General features: G+C 36.8%; 2 protein-coding genes across 2 annotated transcripts; one reads left to right on the top strand and one right to left on the bottom strand.

The window, feature by feature from the left end:
• Nucleotides 1-1188: 1188 nt before the first annotated feature.
• LOC121254072 (transcription factor SPEECHLESS-like) lies at nucleotides 1189-4389 on the top strand. The gene is made up of 3 exons (XM_041154035.1): nucleotides 1189-2012; nucleotides 2495-3031; nucleotides 4057-4389. The coding sequence occupies exons 1-3, from the start codon at nucleotides 1605-1607 to the stop codon at nucleotides 4120-4122; spliced, it is 1011 nt and encodes a 336-aa protein (XP_041009969.1). The 5' UTR covers nucleotides 1189-1604; the 3' UTR covers nucleotides 4123-4389.
• A 4901-nt stretch (nucleotides 4390-9290) lies between these two features.
• Nucleotides 9291-14574, bottom strand: LOC121254018 (probable WRKY transcription factor 53). The gene is made up of 3 exons (XM_041153981.1): nucleotides 14235-14574; nucleotides 14002-14133; nucleotides 9291-10475 (listed from the first exon to the last, which is right to left on the bottom strand). The coding sequence occupies exons 1-3, from the start codon at nucleotides 14549-14551 to the stop codon at nucleotides 9791-9793; spliced, it is 1134 nt and encodes a 377-aa protein (XP_041009915.1). The 5' UTR covers nucleotides 14552-14574; the 3' UTR covers nucleotides 9291-9790.
• Between the last annotated feature and the right edge of the window lie 9826 nt (nucleotides 14575-24400).

Below are 24400 nucleotides of genomic sequence, written 5' to 3'. Positions count from 1 at the left end.
TTATATATATATGGGGGAGGAAGAAGTTCTTGCATGGGGTTTATAAATAATTTTAGGAAAGTTCAATAAAACGTTCCACCATTTCAGGGATCGAAAAACCGGCCTTTTTATGATTGATCAATGTGCTTCAACGGCACTGACGGTTGTGATTCAATCATCATGTACGCGTTTCTTTTCTTCTACAAATATGGGTCGACGACTTGCCAGTTGCATTAGTTCTAAGTCTGTACGTACCGACATGTAGTCGTCTGAAAACTGACACTAAGAGCATTCAAATCCACGACCCTGGCGTATCCTAACTAGCGGACCATGATATATGGTATGCAAAATCAGAAACCCAGCTTCAATTGATCATAATTCTAAACTTACATATATATATATATATATAGATACACACACACACACACTCACTACCCAATTAAATCAAGCACCATATATAAGGGAAGAAGCACGTACGTTGAACAGTTCAATCGATCTACTTTACATGATCCTTTTCATGTTGCCCTGATTAGACTGATCATCACATGATGATCATGATTACGCTTTCTAGATTAATGTACCCATACAATGTCATGAATTAGGTACCACGATGCATGATTTATCAAGAGCATGCATACGGCGGCATGCCTAGCTAATCATGTGAAATATCCCAACGTACGTACATTAGCAGCTCGAACGTCCTACAATGTCCTGATAATAGTCCGGCCAAAAGCAAATTACAAAGAACACGAGAAAGATTATATATCATAATTCAATCCATTAAATATCATCACGTCCATATATATCACATAACATGATCTTGTCATTTTGCCCTGCATTCACCCAGAGTACATGCATAAAATTATATGTAAATAAATAAATAGTTTTCGTGAATATATAAAGCACAAATTTGATCTCATATATAGTTTTTAATTAGCAGACCATTCTAATAGGCAAATGCATTCAGGAGAAGATATCATCATTCAATGCACATCTCCTCAGTTAATAGACCAAATCAGAAACGTAGCTTTTACATTTATATCTTACCTAATAGCAGAAGGAACTGGAGCTGACGTGTTATTGACGCACCCTAGAAAATATCGAAATTCGTAAAAAAAATTCCATTAATCCAATCACCACCTTAATTTGTTCATGAACGACACTTCGCATGACTCTATATAACCCTCTTTCTTCTTTCCCTCTCTCTCTGCAACGGTTCTCTGCTCTAACCTGTTTCTGTTTTTGGTTTTTAAATTTCCATTTTCTCGGGATTCTGTGAGCTCCACTGCCTCCCTGATTTCCCGTGAGATTCCCCCAGCATCTAACGGCCGTAAAGGACGAAGCAAATTTCATACACCGGGTCCAGCTATCAAAGAGTTGATGATGGCGATGTTTAGTCTCTTTCACCCCAGCCTGAGCTCTCCCATTTACACCTCTTAGCATTCTTTTTTTTCTCTTGATCTTGACAATCTTAAATCTGCACTTCTCCATCTGGTCCTTTTCCTTTAAAGTCTCCTCCCCTCCTCTATCCCCACCAGGCCCTTCCCGGAGTACACTTTTTAATATTTAGCGGTTTTCGGGAAGGAAAAACAAAAATAAAATAAAAATAGAAAGGAGAGCTGAAAATGGGCGATATTCTGTCTGATTTTTTTCAAGAACATGAATTAGGAGATACCAATCTGGCTGAAGATGATCTTTTCAGCATCTTTGAGAGCTTAGAAAGTGTGGCGGAGTTCCCTCCGAATGATCATGAAGTTGTGGTTAACGCCTCGAAAGAAGGCGAAGAGACTGGAAGACTGGTCTCTCAGAAGTCTACTTCCTCCAGTGCCTTCCAGGAGTCGGAGAGCGTGCTTGAACCATCACCGAAGAGCAAGAGACTGAAACTTGCAGGGATGACTTCTTCGGAGGAAGCTAACCCGGAAGGGCAAATAAGGAGTACTTCCCATATTACTGTGGAGCGCAACCGGAGGAAGCAAATGAATGAGCATTTGTCTGTGTTGAGGGCACTTATGCCTTGCTTCTATGTCAAAAGAGTAAGCTATATATATGCATGCCTCGTAGTACTTCAGACTACGCTTCTCAAATAATTCACTGTGTTTTGGTTATAATCTGGTTTCGGATGCTTCAGTAACCTCAGTCTTAATTACCAAGAAACTGTACGTATGCATTTGGCTTTTGCACACTAGTCCTGGCTACTTAATTGGCGAGCTCTAAACTTGATCTAGAATTCATTAAGCTTTTGAATTATGTAGCTCTAGAGTCTAGAGGTCATGACACTATGGTTGCAGCTTGCAGAGAAAGAAAGATCACTTCAATGTAATATATAGTAGACATGCAGTAGGATGTGGTTTCGAGTGGACTATTCCTCAGCACTCAGCAAAAGATCTTTCCAAATTAAATGACAATGTTAGGACCAAATATTAGAAGTTAAAAAATCCTATATATATATATATATTATATCTCTCTCCAGCATCATTCAGGAGTAAGTTCATTTCTGCCTTTATGTTACGTACAGGGAGATCAAGCATCCATAATTGGAGGAGTGGTCGATTACATCAAGGAGTTGCAGCAAGTTCTTCAATCGCTTGAGGCCAAGAAGCAACGAAAAGTTTACAGTGAAGTCCTCAGCCCTAGGCTAGTTTCAAGTCCAAGACCCTCACCGCTTAGCCCTAGAAAGCCACCTCTAAGCCCTAGACTAAACTTACCCATCAGCCCAAGAACCCCACAGCCAAGTAGCCCCTACAGGTCAAAGTTGCAGCAAGGTTACCTCTCTCCAACCATGGCTAGCTCAATTGAACCATCTCCAACATCTTCATCTACTACTTCAATCACTGATAATGTGATCAATGAACTCGTTGCAAATGTGAAGTCTCCGATTGCAGACGTGGAGGTGAAGTTTTCAGGTCCAAATCTTCTTTTGAAGACAGTATCCCCTCGGATCCCAGGGCAAGCCATGAAAATAATTTCTGCACTTGAAGACCTCTCCCTCGAAATTCTCCACGTAAGCATCAGCACTGTTGACGAAACCATGCGTAACTCCTTCACCATTAAGGTAAAACTCTATTTATCTTGAACCTCGCGCTCTTTCTTCTTTCCAGATTTTAGTTCAGAATATTTATGTTGGCATTATAAAATTAACTTGCATTCAAAAGAATACAGATATAACCAAATTCTCACTATTATTATGGAAAAATACACAAATTAATATAGCGTGGAGCTCTACAAACAGTTGGGATTTGTGGAAAGTGCTCCTCATGCTACCCTTTTGTCTGTAGTGCTTTTTGACCTCTCGCTCTCTCTCTCTCTCTCTCTCTCTCTCATTTATGTTTCACAGTATATCTTGATCAGAACCTATGTAACTCATCTCTCCTAGCTCATTCTCCACATGCTTCTAAACAATCTAAGATTAAATCTTTAATTAATTGGGTAGTCACTACTCTATTCGTGAACGTTAATCACGAATAGATAAACGTTTATCTTATTTGTACGTACATAATCCTGAAAACAAAAGGTAATTAAATATATACTTTGTTATACTAAGGTATCGTTTGGATTCGAAGATGAGTTAAAATGAGTTGAGATGAGTTGTGAATAGTAGTGAGATGAGTTGTGAATAATAGTGAGATTTATGAGTTAAAGTTGTTAAATAGTAGTGAATAGTAGTGAGATGAGTTGAGATAAATTGAGATGGATTGTGAATACAAACCGGGCCTAAAAATGATTTACGAACATATATATTCTGCTCACCTTAATATTAAGAATATTAAGAACGCTATATATACACATACATATATATATATATGTACACATATATATATATATGGTACAGTAACTTGATACCAATCTGTGGAAACTGACGTTGTTGTGCTGTCCTAGTACTACTGACTGTCAAGTTTAATGCATGTCTTTGGGAACCACGATGCATTGCATGCGCTGAAAACTATGGTACCTAGCGCGCAGCGACATGCCCTCATTAATTTGGTTGGAATTTATTGAAGAATTGTTATGTGACATTCATGCTTTGATTTAATTAAATTTATTGAACCTAATGAATATTGGATGTGTGTTTGTTGATAGATTGGAATTGAATGCCAACTTAGCGCAGAGGAACTCGCACACCAAATTCAGCAAACATTCTGCTAAGTTCACTGATCAAGATTATAAATTGTTTCACCATGAGCAGTCTCAACTGGCCTATCTAACAAGACCTCTTTCTTTCTTTGTGAACTGAAGTGCATGCACTAATAAAAGAGAATGTAGGGATTGGCATTTTCCGACATTCCTTTTTAACTATAAATGTAACTGTAATCAGCCATGGCCTCATCATGTGTTAGGTAGTCATCATCATGTGTAACTCTCTCTGTAGCTGAGCTTTTTCAAATTTGAAGTTGCATGGTCGTCTATGATGAATTTCAATTTTCATTATCAAGTTATTATATATACTTGATGAATGATGAATTAATTGTCTTTACCTAACTTCTTATGTGGGGGCACTTTCATGCATGTAATATAGATCATCATCGTGTTTTTGCACACAGCTTTTACGTACCATGGAATTAGCTACATTAAGGTGCAATATTTCTGCATAAATATCAAGCTAATTGAGATGATCTCACTGTTGAAGAAAGCCAAAAAAGAAAATGATGAAAAGGAAAATGGAAGACTTTAGAACTGTATATATATAAATATATATATATATATATATTAAACGAATCAAACCGATCATTCATTGTTTGATTTGAAGTACATGACCGAAAGAATACCGCGTGGTTATAAATTTTGACACTTTGATAGCTCCATCGAGAGTTTAAAAAACTCCAAAGCAAGTAAAGATGTGTTATCAACAAAAAACTACTTACATTCAAAACTAACCAAAACAGACCATTTATCTAGGTTATAAGAAAAATTAAATTCTCAAGCTGATGTATATATTAGCACACCTAGTAAAGTGCTTGCAACATGACATAATTTAATTTAGAAGATAAATTTTAAAATTTAAATCCTACAAATCAAATCTTACAATTAAAGTGACGGGATGGTGAGCTCTACACACCGACTCGATAATAAAATAACTCGGATTATAATTATAGAAGAAAATCAAACTTGGATTTTGCAATAAGCATGAATTACTTTTTACGAATGGATCGAACTTTAAAATTTGTAAAACTGTGTCCAAGTCCATATCATAATCATCTACAATGTATTGATGCATGAGATCTCTTGTCTACCCATTTTCAAAGAGCGCCTCTCACTGATTTTGGGAGATTCTAAAAACTAGAATATTCCTGGGTAAACCGGCCTCTTGGACGTACCTAATTTGTTAACCAAAAACTCAAGCAGCTTGATTAGCTTCTCATAAAATCATTTCTCACATGGATAGATCATCAGCAACTGAAGTGCAATTACCACTCTGATCTTTCAATCAATTCATCGCATGCAACAAGGGAGTCGAACTCCAGTACTTAACTCTACCTGATCTCCTATATAAATTTAACATCTCATATATACGAAGTTAGCCCGTCTAACGCGCGCAGCTGATGTTACATGAATCAACATATTAATTTGAACCCCCTCCATAGTAAGCAGAAAACGCCACTACAAACCTTTCTTAATTCGTCATCCCCAAAGACCCCACCATCATTAACGTATGGTTGTCCACACCAATCCAGTTTCCATAACTAGCTAGCTAGCAGCTAGCTAGTACCATCAATGTCAAGTTTAATTAAACCTCCTTGAGACCGACCTCTTCCTCTTCACCCTTCGCATCATATATATATAGCTTGGTATCTTAATGCAAGGGAGACATATCTGATTCGAAACCCAATCTCGCTTCCGCATTGAATATTTCGAAATTTCTTTTCTTTTGGTTTTTAGACGTTGACGTACGATTCTTAGCTTCTTTGTAATGACTAGACCATAAAGGGAATATAGTAAGATTTGACTAGGATAGGGAAATGGGGCAATGTTGGACCATTGATTATTCATTCACCTCGATATATATATACTGCCTGCAATTTAATGTCATGAAAAAGCCAATCTAGTTGATAGATATATAAATGATCAATAGATCATGGAATTTGCAAAGCTCTTTAAAAGTTGACTATGTTTAGATATTAAATTAAAGTATCTCAAATGATCTATAAATAGTAGCGAGAATAATAATAAAATTGTAATGAATATTTTGTAAATAGTAGTGAATAATTTATGAATAATAATAAAATAATATAAAAATATCTGAAAATAGTTATATTTCCAAACAGACCAATGTTACCGGCATACTCTAAAGTACATCGAGACGTTATATATATATATATATAATCGAGTGCTTTAAATAATTGAGCTACTAAGTACCCTAGCTATACATGAATGCAATATTCGTATTGCCTCTCTAACCTAATAGTAGAAACCCTATTTGAAAATTGCATTGTGTCTTCATGTATGTCCAAGCTAGCTAGGGATTGGCATTAATTCCTTCATTATTGTCTCCCCACCTAATAAAATTCAGAGTACTGGGCCGGGGGAGGGCAGGCTATCTAAACTTTTCTTGGAATCTTATGACATGCATATTCATTTATGTTTGTGTATATCAATATTTTTCTATCCCTAGTTTCGATCACTAGCTACGCCCCCACCTTTCCTTATGATCTGGCCGGTGGTCTATTCTAATACCTCCAACGTATTCAAAAGTCCGGCCAATATGGTATTAATTACCTGCATGCACGATGAATCTATATTTCTGAAGTACTGAATATTGCAGAAGCAATATTTTAGAAAATTAAGTTCCACATAATTTTATGAAATTAACCTTACTTAAATATCCTTGTAGATTTAGGTTAGCATGCATATTAATTATTACCTAATCCGTATATATTCTCAGAATATAGATACCATAATATTATAATATATTCTTTAAGAAAAATTATTTACATAAACCACTGTAGCCGTAGCACACCGTGTTGGAGAAGAAAAAAAAATCACGTTGAGTGTGCGGAGAGTGCGACTGATGCATATCATTGCTCATTCTTTAAAGTTGTAAGAGGAACATATATTTTTTTTATTTTACAGGCCGTACTTATTAATTAACTAAAGAGAAATGATAAACTACCATGATTACTAATTTACTATTCCTAAACTACTATTGAATAAAATAATATTTTTTTGGAAATTTGATTTTGATTTTGATTTGGATTAATTTATGTATCTAAAATTTGAAAAAATTATATTTTATGAGGAAGTAGTAGTAGATAAATTATAGATGAGTTGTTACCCTATTATTGCTCATATATAAATAGACTGACCCCTGACCCCTTGTACAGTTCATTACATTAACAGAAAAATACATTGGAAGATCGATCGATCAAATCATGTACAGATTTATTTCTACATGATATATATTTCTTTATCAGATTCCTTTTTCTTTATCCTCCGGTACGAACCATTCATCAAATAATATATATATACACACACAAACATTGAGAGGACTTGGCCAGCCTGCAGCCAACAATAACTTGGTGTACTTTTGTTAGTTTAGAAATTGAAAAAATTTAATAACTTTATGTAGTATCCGTACATATACAGGCTAGCTATGCCATGCATTAGCATCCGTATATATATATATATATATATATATAACACCTAGAAAGTAGAAATCTAGCGAAGCACTGCCCAAACGTTCATGCAGAAGTGGGCCAAATTAAAAGACTTGACAGACTAAGGGATGTTTGGACATATAGATAGATACGAAATTATTATAATTTTTAATGATTTTATTTCTCAACCTCATTCAAATATAAAATAATTTTAAATTTTAAATTTTTATCTTTTTCATTTAATCATTATCCAAACACAAAAACTAATACAATTTTTATAAGTGACAAAACAAAACACAAGAATCAATACAAAACTTCAAAATAAAAATTATATTAAAAAATTATATTCAAATAGTTTTTTAATTTTATAATATTTTTATTCAAATTTTATCTCTCAATATTTCCTAAAATCCAATATATAAAACATCTCAACTCAAATCATTTTATTAATATTTACTAAATTTTAAAATACTCCAAATGTCCAAAAGAATCCTAATTCCTCTTATATATTGATCTATGTTGATGTGAACCCGTGTAAAGTTAGCATGTTTGAGTGAAGGGTAATGCTACATATAGTCGTAGAATGCGTAAGTATCGTGTAGTTATTTTGAAAAAGAATGAGATCTACTATTAAAAAAATAGTTTTCTTTTTTCATGTGAGTCCAGTATTTTATTTATTTTTTTTTAAAGTGATTGCATGGCGCGCACTTGTGCATTCACGATCGCAACTATCATTTCTCTTGAGTGAATGAGACACCAACATTGAAGCATTGTTCCAATATAGTCACGGAGCATTCAGTCCTCAAGTACTTCTTTTGAAAAAGAGGGATCTACTATTAAAAAAATAATTTTTTTTATATGAATTTCATATTTATTTATTTTTTTAAAAAGAAACTGTAAATATCATTTCTGGTTTTTAATTATTACAATGCTTTAATTTTTCCCGAGCTTTTATTTGTTAATTTCTCGGTAACAGCTAATTATCTTTCACAGAGATTGCATGTGCAGTAGCTAGCTAGCTTTCAAAGATATTAACTGGGCCGACCCACAACGAACTATTTTTAATATCGATTCAGATATCGAATAATACATTCATCTTTTAATTCAAGTAAAACATTTATTCTATATATTATGGGTAATTTTACAAATAAACTTTTCCTGCTAAAACAAAACGAACAATTGAAAACAAGTACGGGTTGGTGGGTTTTTTTTTTTTTATTCATCATTTCTACATATCACAATTTTTTTTTATTAAATGTGTACTGTATAGATAATAAGTAAAAGAATTCAATTAGTTTAAAAATAATAAAATTAAAAAAAATTAAAAAATAAAATAAAATAAAAATAAATATAATATATGATATGTGAAGATGACAAATAAAACTCTTTTTTTTTTTTTATTGGACAGGGTAGCAGGCTATAGTGTCTTGGTCTAAGGGTTCATGAGCCTACCCAAAGCCTCATTGTTGAGAGGGTCCACTATTTTATCGGTAAACTCCATTTTTTTTGGGTCAACGGGTAGAACTTTTTCTTTTCTTGAAGATTGATAGAAACTTCCGGCCCAAAACTATCTTTTTGAATGGTCATGCATGTGCTTTGAATAATTCAAGTTGAATTTGGTAGTTCGATCGTCTAATTCCTGTGCTGATCCGGACCTATGATTTTTAAGATAAGTGATTTGTAGAGCATATCATTCACATCATCATTTAAATGATAATATATATATACACACATACAATAGTATTACAATCTTTCCAACTTATCCTGATCACATGATCATGATCATCATGCACCTTTTTTTGCCCCCAAAATTGCAAGCTAGCTAGCTGCATGCTACATGGTTACATCTTGTAAGACGTACGAGTTTTATTTTTTGGAGAAAAAATCAATTTTATTGTTCATTTCAAAGCTAAAAAAATACTTTTCAAACTACAACCAGCTACGTACCTAAGTCCATGACCAAGCAAAATTGTCTTGTCATCAGAGGAGATCACCGCTCGACCGGCCTCCACTTTCCAGTAGTCTTCTTCAAGAATACCACGTAGTATATACGTGTAATCAGATAATTAATTGGTTTCTCTCACATCAACTAGCTAGCTAGGTAGCTAGGATCACCATGATGATCATCAACTGCAGCACTTGTCTAAAGTACTTTACGGCCTGATCACATCTAATGCTATATTCAGTACTCTATAATTTCTCTAGGCGAAGTATAAATTAAACTAGGAAAAGAATCCAGGGTTGTCAAATGTGAAGTTGGCATCGAATTCAGGAGTGCCAAATGGAAAATCCAAACCAACCGTAGGAGAATTTGTAGCTGAGGTTGCAACTGATGATATCTGATCATGAGTAAGCTCAGACTGATCACAGCCTTGAAAATGCTGGTGCCGGACTAGTCCAAAGCTATTCATACTCATCCCACTTGGGGTCAAGACCGAGAAATAATTTGTCGCAGAAATTGCAGGAGACATGAACGATGGAGAATAGCTTCCCACAAAGTTGTTATCTATCAGTACAGAGTCCGGAAAGTACTTTCGTGTTTCAGCCTCGATATTCGATGCAGAAGGGAAGTCAAGCAAGCTGGGAAATGATCGGCCGTCGTGGGTCTCTAAGTTCTCGGTTTCAACTTTGAGGCTTGCCTGGAAATTCAAGAGCATTTCTTGTGACCCATGTAGTTGCTGAATTTGCTGTGGTTGGCGGTCATGAGCTTGAAGATCGAGCATGCTGTGGTTGGGTTCTTGATTTTCAGGTGATGGTGGGGAAGGTAGTATTATGTTGGAGGCTTGGGCACACGTATGCCTTCCTCGATAAGTGATTGCAAACATCGTCGGGTCTTCACCAGAACGTTGAACTTGCTTTGTTGCCAAGCAACCTTGGACACTTCGATGAGTGCACCTGTAATAGCCTCTGCAAGTTCAAACAATATCAATCCATTAATTATGTTGATGGAGATCGAATATAGCATATCATGATGTAAATTAAACAAGTTCATGAAGTTGTATTCATTTGGGCACATTAAGGTTCACATAAATGCAATGTAATAGATCATCCTAAACGTACAATAGCATGGCCTAGGTAAAGAATTGAAGGATGTCATGTATATATATATATATATATATGCATGATGAAAGAATAGGAATGTTCAGAATTATTATCATCCTTAATTAGGGTCATGTGTCCAACTTTATAACGCAATTTATGTATAATATATATAAGCTATAAAATATACAAGCATAACTGTAGACAACCAAAGTAATATTTTGAAGAGGAGGAAGTGAATGATGTAGTCAAACATGAGTAAAGACAAAGCTCCTGGCCTTGATGGTTTCTCGATGGGTTTCTTCCAATCTTGCTGGGAGGTGGTGAAAGTGGACATTATGAATGTGTTTCAGGAAGTATTCTTGGTTGGAAAGTTTGAGAAAAGCCTTAATGCTACTTTTATCGCATTGATTCCAAAGAAGACGAGAGCGGTGGAGGTTAAGGATTTTCAACCCATTAGCCTTGTGAATGGGGTGTATAAAATTATTTCCAAGGTCCTTGCTAACAGACTAGGGGCGGTTTTGGGCAAGATTATTTCGAAACCACAAAATGCATTTGTTAAGGGGCGACAAATTTTGGATTCAGTCCTTATAGCGAACGAGGGCTTGGATAGCAGATTAAAGACTGGCTCCACAGGTATTATTTGTAAGTTAGATATGGAAAAGGCATATGACCATGTCAATTGGGATTTCCTCCTGTATCTGTTGGGGAGATGTGGCTTTGGACCTAGGTGGCGTAATTGGATTAGTTGGTGCATTTCCACAGCCAGATACTCAGTATTGATTAATGGTTGCCCTACCGGCTTTTTCAGTAACTCTCGAGGTCTAAGGCAAAGAGATCATCTGTCCCCACTTCTCTTTGTTATTATTATGGAGGCTTTGAGTAGGATGACATCGGCGAAGGTTACGCACGGGTTTGTGACTGGCTTTCCGATTGGTGATCCTAACAGGGGTATTATTACTTTGTCTCATTTACTTTTTGCAGATGATAGACTCATATTCTATAAGGCAGATCAAAACCAGTTGAGGGCTTTGAAGGCTTTGCTACTATGCTTTGTCAGGCTTGAAAGTGAATTTTGACAAGTCAGAGTTAGTGCCAATGGGGAACGTGAGTAATACTAGGCAGCTAGCTAGTATTCTTGGGTGCAAGGTAGCTTCTCTTCCTATTACCTATCTAGGATTGCCATTGGGGGCTACAGCAAGGGCCTCATTCAAATGGGATTCAGTCATAGAGAAGATAGGATGGAAATTAGCAGGGTGGAAAAGATTGTACTTGTCGAAATGTGGCTGTTTGACTCTTATCAAGAGTACCCTTTCTAACCTACCTACATACTTTCTATCTTTGTTTCAGTTGCCTGCCAGGGTGGCTGCTCAAATTGATAAATTGTACCATGATTTCTTATGGGGTGGGCTAGGGGATGAATTCAAATTTCACTTGGTCAGTTGGGATAAGGTGTGTACACCACTCTTATCTGGTGGTTTGGGTATAAAAAATCTAAGAATTTTCAATCGGGCCATGCTTGGCAAGTGGTTATGGAGGTATAATAACGAGACAGAAGCCTTATGAAAGCTGGTGATTAACTATAAATATGGAAGCATGTGGGAGGGGGGGATGGTGTACTGAAGAGGTGTACGAGGCTAGAGGTGTGGGAGTTTAGAAACACATTAGGAAGGGGTGGGGGGATTTTAGTAGCCTTTCTAAATTGGTGTTGGGGAGGGGTTCTCGCATTAAGTTTTGGCAGGACATATGGTGTGGGAATGAGGCCCTAAATGATACATTTCCAACTATTTTTCAACTGGCATGCAACAAGGAAGCTTCAATAGAGGACCTTATACTTCTAACAGGGGACCAAGTTCAGTGGAACGTCACATTTAGTAGAGCGGCGCAAGACTGGGAAGTGGACACCTTTGAGGCGTTTTTCAGCGTTCTTTATTTTGTGAAGCCGAATGGACAACAAGTCGATAGGCTGTGGTGGACTCCTACGGGTAAGGGTATTTTCTCAGTTCGATCCTTTTATAAGTTTCTTTCCCAAGTCGCCAACACCCCGTTCCCATGGAGGAGAATCTGAAGAAAGAAGGCGCCTCCAAAAGTGATCTCCTTTACTTGGACAGCAGCGTTGGAAAAGATTCTGACTACCGTCAATCTGAGGAAGCGCCGTTTAGTCATTCTAGACTGGTGTTGCATGTGCAAGAGATCTGGCGAGACAGTGGATCACATTTTGCTACATTGCGAGAACACTAAAGCCTTGTGGGTTGAAGTATTTAGCAGAATAGAGTTAGCCGTTGTTATGCCTGCAACGGTGGTAGATCTATTGGCCAACTAGACATTTTCGAGAGGAGTTCAACAAATCAAGGCGATGTGGAATATGATCCCGATCTGTATCATGTGGTGTATATGGCAAGAGCGCAATGATCGGACTTTCGAAAACAAAGAGCGGTCTTCAGATCGGAACTTAGAACGTTTCTTTTCCGTACTTTATTTCTATGGGCCATTGCTTTAGATTTTAATAGCCTGACTTTTCATGACTTTCTAGTTTCCCTTACTTCGACCTAGATAGGTCTTATTTCTTGTATACCATCTTGTATACTTAGGCTTTGCCTATCTTTATTAATATATCTTTGATTACTTATAAAAAAAAATATATATATATTTTCAGAATGTTTTTTCAACAGTAACTGAGTCAAAATAGGCAAACCTAGCTAGCTAGCCATGGACAATAGCAAAAAGGCTTCCGTCTAATAATATACATGATCTTCCAGAATATCTATCGCTTGATCATGAGTGAGTGATCTGATCAGTTAATTAAATGATATTATCCGAGGCATGAATATAGAGAAGCTAGCTAGCATATGTGCAAAAGTACAATATGATCCATTGCCTAAATTCATTTAGATCAAGACGATCAAAAAAGGGTTAATTCGAACTTTATATTAGTAAAAAGGGGCTTAATTCTCTCTCTCTCTCTCTCTCTCTCTATATATATATATATATATATATGCTTGATCTGTAGTTACATATATATTATATCCAGCTTCATATCAGTCCTATGATCTTGTTAATGTTCACAGCTTGGCCGGGATGGTAATATTTGTTCAAAAGCCATGCACAAATTAATAATAAACAGAATGAGTATATAAAGCTATATATATATATCATACTCACGTCTCACTTTTATCTCATAAGATTGATGAATGTGTCACATCTTATATAATATAGGATGAAAGTAAAATAGTAATCATGGAGTGTATAGAATTTTCCTAGATCATGTGCAAATTAAGTTGCTGATCGTTGATCTCCAGAAAACCACTTTGAAATCAAACTATATATATCAACCAAATTAAATATATAGATTTGTGTAAAATGTCGTAGTAGTACGTACGACGTATATATATACCTTGGGTATGTGGCATTAAGAATTTCTTTCTGCCCATATTTCCTCCAACTAAAGCCATCATCAAGACGCCCTTGATCAAGTCCCATCCCTGGGCTAACTCTTACATGTTGTGTCCACGTTGGCAAAGCCTTTCTGAAAGTCCATAAAATTAAGTACATATAATTAAGAACGCAACGTTATTAAGTAATTCAGCTGAAGAAATATTTCTAGCTAGCTAGCTAGCTTGAACTTACCTCTTTCTAGAGGCAATATCTCTGTGCTCCGGGTTCTTAAGGTCCCGATCTGAATCTTCGCTCCGCGGACTGCCAACTAGATCAGAAGGTGGGGATTCCGACGTTCGAATTGCACCCCTTAACGGCTGTGGCTGATCTGAGCTGCTCCATCGGAGCATGGAGAGTGCCGCTTCATATGAAGCCAAGATCTTTTGGACTAAGATTTCGCGGCTCTCCTGCGACGAAGATGGTGCATTGAGATGGCTTTGGAGCTGTCTCGCTAGCTCCCTCCCTTGTGTTAGCTCTTTTTTAAGATTCTTCTGCTCCCAATCTCCCATGTTCTTGTTTTCTAAACCTCGGAAAGATCAGTTGAAGGATATGGACAAACCTTCGTTCAGATCATACAGCCCATAAAACAAAAGTACGCCGGTTTGACTTTAAATTCGCTACAGCTAGCTAATGTCAGATCCAAAGCGTGAGATCAGATCGGAACAGAACAATCTTATGCCAAAGATATGCTACTACAACCAGCTTAAAAGGCGTGGAAGTTTAGCCAAAAATTAGAGTTGGGTTTTGAGAACTGATGCCAAAAATTGGCAAGCTGTGCTTTTTTGCTTTTTAACTACAAAACTGACAAACTGGGTCGACGTTAATGAAAAGCTTTTGCAAACGGATCTCATGGAAAAAGGCAAAACCATTAGTTCTCCAAGAAGAACAAAACAAGCCAATACTTAGAAAAATATTGAAAAGGGAGAATGCAGAACTGGTACTGAGTTTATGGTGCCTTTTGAACCGTATAAAAAAGGAAGAATCTGTGAAGCTCAGGAAATAAAGGCGAAAGCCCTGAAGAAGGAGCGTGTGAGGATCGATACAAGGAAGCCACAAGATTTCAATTTAGAAAGAGGGTAAAAGAGCAGAATTGACTAAGATGATATATCAGGCAAGTGGATTTTTGTCATTTAAAGACTGGTCTTTGGAGTAGTGTAGAAAAAGAAAGAGGAAAAGAAAGTCAGAGATGGAGCATTTGGAGTTGCGTAGGAAAGGAGACCATAGAATCTTCAAACCAAGCTCCTCGTTTTACTGTTATCATGAATTAAATAAAACTTGATCTGCTATTTCTACGAACACAGATCAGAAATGATGACATGCGCCTGACGATAACTTGGAACCTTTTGCTTACGTTATATAATGCTTTGGAGGGAGGACTCTTCGTTTGGGAACATGAACGAACAAGACAAGCGTATTTTGTGGCGCCTACACGCTCTTCGATTGAACTGAACCATGAATCATTAGCTCCACGAGGTGTGAATTTTCCTTTTTTTTTTTCTACAGAAAAATATATTTTATCTTCTCAAACTATATTTAAAATTTAATTTTAAGTAGCTAGGCATTTTTAGAAAACCATAAATAATATTTCAATTCTGCTGCAGCCAACCGGGGTTGGGGAACCGTTGGGAAATCGTGACGTCAGCTGATATATATATATATATAATGATATATTATTTAAAAAAAAAAAAAAAGCAAATCCAGAAGGAAAACACTAGATCGCTGGCACGTGCCGGAAAGGTGAGGGGTCAGATTCCTCAGGTGGCCAAGCAGGACAAGAAGAAAAAGCTGCGAGGCCGCCCCACAAGCATATGCAGTATCGCCGCTTCGTCACCGTTGTAGTTGGATTTGGGAAGGAGCGTGGACCCAATTCTTCAGAGAAGTAAGCAGCTTGTTGTATGAGGAGTTTGGTTATGGAGGCAGTGGTTGTTCATGAAGCAACAGTTTCACACTCTTATATTTTGTTTGTAGCTAAACTACATTTTAGTTTAGTAGTTTATACAGAAATTCTGACTTTATTTTGTTTAAGACTTCTGTTGAGGTTAAAAACTTGAAAATGCATGGGATGTGCCGATTTTGAGATTTAAAAATAAATAAAAAAAACGAAAACAAAAGCAGACGAAAGGTAGCTTAGCGTCAGAGAGAGAGTGTCGTTGTCGTCGTTTGGCAGCGACCTTCTAAGCCCAACGCTCCACACTCCTTCCGCAATCTTGGGTTTGGCTTCTCTCTCTCCCTCTCTCACTTTCAAATCCCGTCTCGCATTGATTCTAAAACCACAGTTTGGTACGCCAATCTCATCTAGTCCTTTTGAGAAAGATGTTAACTTCATTTTAAGACGACCAAAAAAAACATTGCTTTAAGACCAAATCAAGAAAAAGACGATGTACATTTTGAAGCCAAGAAATAATGTGCTTCAAACCACAGAAAGATGTAAAAGAAGGACATGAAGTCATGAACCTCCACATTCAGAAAGAAGGTATAACACCCAATCGTTTCTTAACATGAAGAATAAAAAATTACCAGACAAAAAGAATTTGAGCATTCTCACTCTGGCGTTCTTGAAAAATAGAGAATTTCAAGAAAAAAAAAGGGAGGGTGGCAGCACACGAGAGAGGTTGACAGCCCAAATGGGTTTTCCCAAAAACCTATTTTCGTCTTCGTGTTTGTCTGTGTGAAGTTGCGACCACTTGCTCTGTTCTGTGAGAAGACGAAGGGAAGGGAGGGCAAAAATGATACGAGGTCGTTTGGTGTATATGAAATGCACAGTTTCATTTGTACACGTAGACGCCGGTTACGCGGGGGTTACCCCCTGCCGGTTGCAACAAGAATTTTTCATAATATTTATAGTTTTAACAAACAAATGCAAATTTCATAATTTTTTTTCTAAAATATGAATAAATTCGGAACTTAAATAAAAAAAATTTATTTTTTAATAATAAATCATCCGTACTTTTTTTAAAAAGTAGTACGCGATATTTATACCTCCTAATATTGTATATAATATGGCTAAAAAGTGTAATAATATCAATCTAATAAAGATTTTATGATAAACAGTAATAATATCGATCAACGTAAGCAGAATCACGACAGTACTATTTGCATATAAAATTAATAATATTGCGACGTTATATTTCATTTATAATTAGATATCTTTCACATTTACCAATAAATTGTAGTTTTTTTTTTTTTTTTTTTTTTCTGCGTTGAATAAATTGTAGTTTTTTTTTCCTCGATCGGGTCGTTTAAAATTTTAAATACGGCAGTAAAAGGACGTTAGATGTTACAGTATTCAACCTCGTAGTTGAAACTTCGATATATGTAGGAGAAAAAACTAGAATTTTGGACCAATTCAATGATAATATTAATGTCAATGACGGACTGGATGATCGAAGGGTTTGAAAGTGAAGCACAAAGCTGCGAGCTGCAAGTAAGGGGGAATTTCCGGGTCATCGAGAGTAAAGTCGGTCTTTAAATTTGTAGCCGAAATATTAATTGATTTTTATAAGGATATTGCTTTGCTAGCAGCTTGTATGACCAATTCTGCATGCATGCGGTCCAAATTATTAAGGCTAATTAACCGTGTGGATCGAAGCTAGCTGTAGCTAGGTTAGGTAACAACTAATTAAAGCTACCCGGACGAACAGTACTGCTAGGTCGTCGTAATAAATAATGGATATAATGCTAAAAAGGACGTGTGTATATATATATATATATGAAAAGCATGTGAAAATAATGTGATTACATTTGAGTACGTATTTCCTATTTTATGAAAAATGTTTTGACTCTCCCTAGCTAGCTTATAAAAAAGAAATTTATGGGATTTTGAATCTGATCACTTTCTTCATGTTTTGTATATATATGTTGATTAGCAAAAGTTTTTCAATGTCATAATGCCCACCTAATTAATTGCTCCGTCCGTTCAACGCGGGTCCGTAAATGCATATATTCCATTGAGGAAAAAGCAATATAAAGCTCAACCAATACTAAAAGGAAATGAGCAGACATCACTCCCGAGCCGGGAAGCTAGCTAACTATAGATCAATCTCCTATTTTATATTGATGTAACACTATCTATAAATCTATAGACATTCAACTTAATTTAATAAGAAATTAGTCAATTCTTGATAAGTAGTATAATTTGGTCCAATTATTCTATATCAATATTGTATTTGTTAACATTATTAACTCCTCCTGAAGACATTGTTTCAATATATTATATCAAGAAAAAACTTGAAAATTCTAAAAACATTTGAAAAAGTGTGCAATGGCACGTGATTACATGTGGATGATCAGCACGCAAACAAATCTAAGATGGGGAAGAGACTAAAACCGAAAAAAGTGCCCTGCCAATAAAAACAAAACCAAAACCGAAAAAACAAAGCAATGGTGAAACTGGATGCTCGAAGTCATTTTAGATACGGCAAGACAGCTAGGAAGAGTAGAAAGTTGCCACATTAACCTAGGGGGTTTGCTTTATAGGAAGCCAAAAAATGTGGGCGCGGGATGACGTCAAGGAGAACGCCGTAACGCCATTCGTTTGGAGCGCGAGGCTGGCAAAGGTTGCTACAAAGGAAATAAGAAAAGGCTCTATAGAGGAGATTCAATAATTGTTATGAATGTGGAGGAGTGGGGCATTTTGCTCGTTATTGTCCCAATGTTCAAACGCACGAATGCTGCTAGGGGAGTGCAGAATAGACCAGCTGAACATGGAAGAGTGAACATTATGGAGTCTAGAGCCCGAGAAGCTCTAAAGGTAATTAAGTTCAAGTCAGAAACATAGTGGAGGTTCTTAAGCTTAGGAAATGAGGTAGGTAGATTGTGTGGCAACATGAGCTAACATCAACAGAAAGGAAGAGGAGCGGAAGGATGTATTTCGATTGAAATAGGCAAAGAGAGGTAGGAATTGGATCGATGACAAAGTACGAATCCCGATTGCTCTATCACTACATCCAACAACTTATTCCTAGCTAAAGTGATAAACCATACCTTGTCACATGGAACTGGCTCTGACAATACCATTCTTATCCCGCCCTCCAGCCTTAGGGAGTGAGTAAAGCAAGTTATACCTCATACCGAGCAAGGAAACCACCCTACCGTAATGGTCATGGAATCTAAAGAATTGAAATGGGAGTGGCAAGGAAGAGACCAAGCAAGAGGCATTGGGTTCTATACTTGTAAGAATCCTTGTTCCACATTTCTCTTACAAGAAAAATAGCAGTTTGAGCTGACAAAGAGAAGTACCTTGAGATAGAGCATGTTTAAACACCTTTTTAACGCATTGTAGAATTCCTAGTCTTACTCATACTACTTACTACTAAACTCATAGCTTATTGGTTACATATTAGAAAATATTGGTATCCCTTACATCCCTCTCGAGGAGGTTAGACAACAAATTCTACAACATAAACTTACAGTTGCGTCACTTACCTGAGTTGTAAAGAAAACTCTAGCTCTAACTCTTTATTTATCGTTCCGTTAAGGTAAGGATCAGATTAACCAAAGGGTGCTTATAACTTGCTTACTTTGGAATGAGCATAAAACTTTCCAGCAATACGAAAATAGCTGGCACTTCCTTTGCTTACTATTGTGAGAGTGTTTGTGCCTCAAACCAATAAGCCACTTTACTTCTTTAGAATTTATTCACAAATTGTTGGCATATTTTTCTGTTACTTATATATCTTTTTTTATTAACTCGTTTTAGGAGGATCCTCCCCCAGAACTCCCTCCAAACTGATAACCAATTTGATTGCATGCAAAACAGTAGGTTGGGATTAAAGTGCTTGATATGAACCCGTAGGAAATAGAATCTCTTGAACCCACAATCAATTTGAAAACTCTCCAAGAAAGCCAAAATCAAGTCAATGGATAGAGAATCTAGACCCGATGAGAACTCGTTTCAAGAACCTATATTATATTAAAATCTAGACACATTGAAGAACCCGTCTCAAGAACTCAGATTACAAAGGAGGAACGCCACAAAAGTTGTGATTTACCTTTCAGAGCAAGGTTTTCAATCAGGTCTGATTCTATCTTTTATTTATTGCATATTTAATTCTAGGGCTTCGTTGTTCTTGTATTGATTAAAAATAAAAATAAAATAGAGTGGCTGTCGGATTTCTTCACTATTGTTAGGGTTGTTGAATTTTATTGTTCTAGGGTTTGAGTTGGCTGAAATCTTTTTTTCTAGGGACTGTCGTATATCACTTGTCTTAGGGTTTTTGAGTTATTGTTAAGGTTTTTTCAATTACTTATTCTTGATTGTGATCAAATCAGTTGGTGAAAAGACAAGAAAAACAAATCCGAACTTTTTTCTTGAGCCTTATCATAAAAGGGACTACATACATTATTCTAGTTGGTATCTTGTCTTATAGTTACTGTTTCATTCGTATAACTTTCTTGATTCACGTGTCTTTTTTTTCATTACTTCCGTATTTCTCTTGTTCTTGTTTCTTGAACCTAATTACTAGTTGGGATAAAACAAGGTTGTTTTGTCTTGATTGAGTTCAATTAGTTCTTAAAGAACTTGAGTGGAAAAACTCTTGAGGTAAAAGGCAAGAGCGTGTGACACTGTTATCGGAAAAAAGCCAATTAAGAGTGAAACACGAGTGGAGTGTCATTATTCAAGTGTAAACATGTAAGAGAGTGTGTGAGGTTTTCTTTTTACCACTAACATTCTTTTGTGCAGCACTTTATAATGTCTCATCGAAGTAGCTCATCACCAAGGAGGAGAGCAGATAACTCATCCTTTGTGTTGCAAGCCATGCAACAACAGTTTGAGTGGTTGAACTTTGTGTTGGGTGAAGTGAGGGATAGGATGGATCATCAAGAAGCAGCGATTAGAAATTTACAAGGTGGGAGAGATAGGAGGCGATGTGAGCATAGAGTTGAAAATGAGTAAGAGAATGAAGGAGATTGTGAGGATGAGGAAGACTTAGCATCTGAAGTTAGGTCGGGTAGACATGGAAGGCGTGAAAGACGACTTAAAGGGAATCTCAGGGGTCGGGATGGTGTAGATAGAGATCTTGGTAGCATCAAAATGAAAATATCATATTTCCAAGGTAGAGCTGACCCTGAGGTTTATCTAGAGTGGAAGAAAAAAATAGAGTTGGTGTTTGATTGTCATAATTACTCTGAGGAGAAGAAAGTGAAGTTGGTGGTAATTGAATTCACTGATTATGCTATTATTTGGTGGGATCAATTAGTGACCAATAGGAGGAGGAATTATGAGAGGCCTGTAGAGACATGGGGAGAGTTGAAAGCTCTCATGAGGCGGAGATTTGTACCTAGCCATTACTATAGCGACTTTTATCAGAAATTACAAAATCTTACACAGGGGTCTAGGAGTGTGGAGGATTACCATAATGAGATGGAGGTGGCGATGATTCGGGCTAATGTAGAGAAGGACCCTCAAGTCAAGGACAATAATGGAGTGGAAAACTACTGAAGGAATGGCCGGGGCAAGCCAAAAAAAGGACCCAATAGGTACATGAAGCTTCTCTCCTAGAACTGCCGAGGATTAGCTCCTCCTCGACAACAAGAACACTAAGAGCTATAATAAGAGGTTATGATCCAGATGCTATTTTGAATGAAACAAAAACCATAGCTAAGAATACTGAAGAGCTTATAAGAATCATAGGTTTTCACTTTTTTTATACGCCCATCCAGATGGTAAACGTGGAGGGCTTTTGTTTACATGGAGACATGGTCTTCACTTTGATGTGATTAACATTTCTAATATTATAAATATTTTGATGTACCATGGTGTCAATTCTTCTAGTTATTTGATGTCTCTTGTGTATGGGCCTAGTTACTAGCAGCTGAAAGAAAATTTTTGTAAAAATATGTCAAGCATCTCTAATTCCAATTTAGGGCCTTGGATCTGTATTAGCAACATGAATGACATATGTTCTCATAATGAGAAAAGAAGGGGGGGCGTCCCTCCCCGTCCACAATACAAAACTATTTCACTGAGTTCATACAAATGAAGGTCTCATAGACTTAGGCTTTCAAGGCTCCCCATATACTTGGTCCAACAAAAAGGTGGGGAAAGCTAACATACGAGAGAGACTAGTTAGAGGGCTAGTTGAGGCTCAATGGAGAATACTCTTTCCCAATACCAATATCACCCATCTCCTAGCAACCTCCTCTCATCACCACCATCTTCTCAACACCAATGACACTCTTGCAAATCTTCCCAAACCTTTCAAATTCGAAGATTTCTGGTTCAAAGACCTGAGTTGCTTAACAACAATTGATGTTGCCTATAACCACCTTTTTTATGGACCCCCTTCTTCATCCTTACCCAAAAAATAAGGTGGTCAAAAATTTTAGTAAGGACTGGAACTACAAGTATTTTGGTCATATAAGACAACAAGTCAAAGCGCTCAACACAGAAATAGATAATGTTTAGAACTTGGACCCCACAGGAGATAACAAAGCAAGAGAGGAAGCTCTATGCACAGCTCTCCATGAGTAGCTAAAAAGAGAAGAATTATTGTGGAAACAAAAGCCACGTCATCAATGGCTCTCCTCAAATGATCTCAACACAAGGTATTTTCATGCTAGTACAGTAATCAGACACTGTAGGAACTCTATTGATTTGCTAAAAGATCAAGAAGGTAATTGGAGATCAGGATGTACAGACATTGGAGAACTCTTTTTAGAGCACTTCAAAAAGATTTTTTCATCAAGCAACCTACAATTTTCTTCAGAACTCTCAAATCTCCTTCCACCTGTTATTGACCCTACTGACAATCTTTCCCTCTGTAACATCCCAAAAGGATATGAAATAAAGGAGGCACTATTTTCCCTTGGGGCTCACAAAGTCCCAGGTCCGGATGGAATAACTGCAAATTTCTTTAAAACAAGTTGGCAGATTACAAGCAAAGAAATCATATCTACTGTAAAGTATTTCTATCAACATGGTCGCCTTCTCAAAGCGATGAATCACACCCACATTGCACTCATCCCATGAATGAAGCTCCAACCAATGCGAGTAACTCAAGACCCATTAGTTTGTACAATGTTACTTATAAAATTATTTAAAAAATTCTTGCTAATAGACTCAAAAGAGTGCTTCACAGATTCATTTCTCTTCTGCAAGCTACTTTTGTCCTATGAAGAATTATCCAAGAAAACTCCATTATTGCTCATGAAATATTCCATAAAATCTGTCAAAAGCAAGGGATAAGTGGTAGCATGGCCATTAAAATGGATATGGAGAAAGCTCTGATAGAATGGAATGAGATTTTATTCTTTACGTTCAAAAATGTCGCCAAAAATAGATTTAGCTAATTAAAGAATGCATCACCACTCCTAAATACTCAATCTTACTCAATGACTCTCCTTACTATTCTTTCTCTCCCACTCGTGGGTTCAGGCAAGGAGATCTGATATCCCTGTTTCTTTTCATCATGGGCACATAAGTCTTATCTCGTTTACTAAACAAAGCTGAAGCATCAAATCACCTTCACGGCATCAAAATAGCCCACTCTTGCCCCTCAATCACACACCTCCTCTTCGCTGACGATCTCATCCTTTTTTCAAAAGTAAATTTGCAAGAAGCACAAACCATCCAATCTACTCTTCTTACTTATATGGTCTGGTCAGGACATAGCATCAACAACAGCAAATCCATTACCTTCATTAGTAAGAATACCCCCTTTCAAACCACCTTATCTCTCCTCAACACCTTACATTTGAAACAAGTACCTGCCAAAACCTAATACCTTGGACTTCCCCTCATTCTTCCAAAAAATAAAAATGAAGCCTTCAAAGCCATAAAAAACCACATCATCTCCAAACTTGAAAGTTGGCAAACAAAAATCCTATCTTAAGCTACCAGAACCACGCTCATCACCTCCATGGCCTCAACCATCCCCTCATATAGTATGTCTTCTTTTCTCCTCTCAAAAAATCTTTGCAACTCCTTGGACACCATGCTCATGAAATTTTGGTGGGGACACAAACTGGACAATGCAAATCACCTCTATTTGAGAAGCTAGGACTCAATTTGTCAACCTAAGCCTTTGGGAGGTCTAGGAATCCGAAATATGCATGCACTAAACCTTTCACTCCTCCTAAACTCAGTTTGCAACTCTTTATCGGTTGCAACAAACTTTGGCCCAAAAACATCATTGCAAAATACATGAAAAATGACCCTTTTCTGGTTTCTAAAGTAAAAACTTCGGAATCTTGGTTTTGGAAAGGCTTAAGCAAAACAAAACCTGTCATCACAAAATGAGCTTTCTTCACAGTAAAAAATGGTAGATCCACTAAAGTCTTCTCTGATAATTGATCCCTCACTCCTCCCCACCTATCCCAAACCTCAACCAAGATACCTCAATTCTTGTCTCCAACTT

This window comes from Juglans microcarpa x Juglans regia, chromosome 3D (assembly GCF_004785595.1).
Source record: "Juglans microcarpa x Juglans regia isolate MS1-56 chromosome 3D, Jm3101_v1.0, whole genome shotgun sequence".
Taxonomy (NCBI): domain Eukaryota; kingdom Viridiplantae; phylum Streptophyta; class Magnoliopsida; order Fagales; family Juglandaceae; genus Juglans; species Juglans microcarpa x Juglans regia.
The sequence above is the reverse complement of the archived record's forward strand: the minus strand, read 5'-3'. Positions and strand labels throughout refer to the sequence as shown.

Coding starts and splice junctions, on each gene's coding strand:
- LOC121254072 (XM_041154035.1), top strand. CDS start 1,605: ATGGGCGATATTCTGTCTGATTTTTTTCAAGAACATGAATTAGGAGAT. Junction 2,013..2,494: donor CTTGCTTCTATGTCAAAAGA/GTAAGCTATATA, acceptor TGTTACGTACAG/GGAGATCAAGCATCCATAAT. Junction 3,032..4,056: donor GTAACTCCTTCACCATTAAG/GTAAAACTCTAT, acceptor GTTTGTTGATAG/ATTGGAATTGAATGCCAACT.
- LOC121254018 (XM_041153981.1), bottom strand. CDS start 14,551: ATGGGAGATTGGGAGCAGAAGAATCTTAAAAAAGAGCTAACACAAGGG. Junction 14,134..14,234: donor GATATTGCCTCTAGAAAGAG/GTAAGTTCAAGC, acceptor ATGGACTTTCAG/AAAGGCTTTGCCAACGTGGA. Junction 10,476..14,001: donor CTTAATGCCACATACCCAAG/GTATATATATAC, acceptor TTGAACTTGCAG/AGGCTATTACAGGTGCACTC.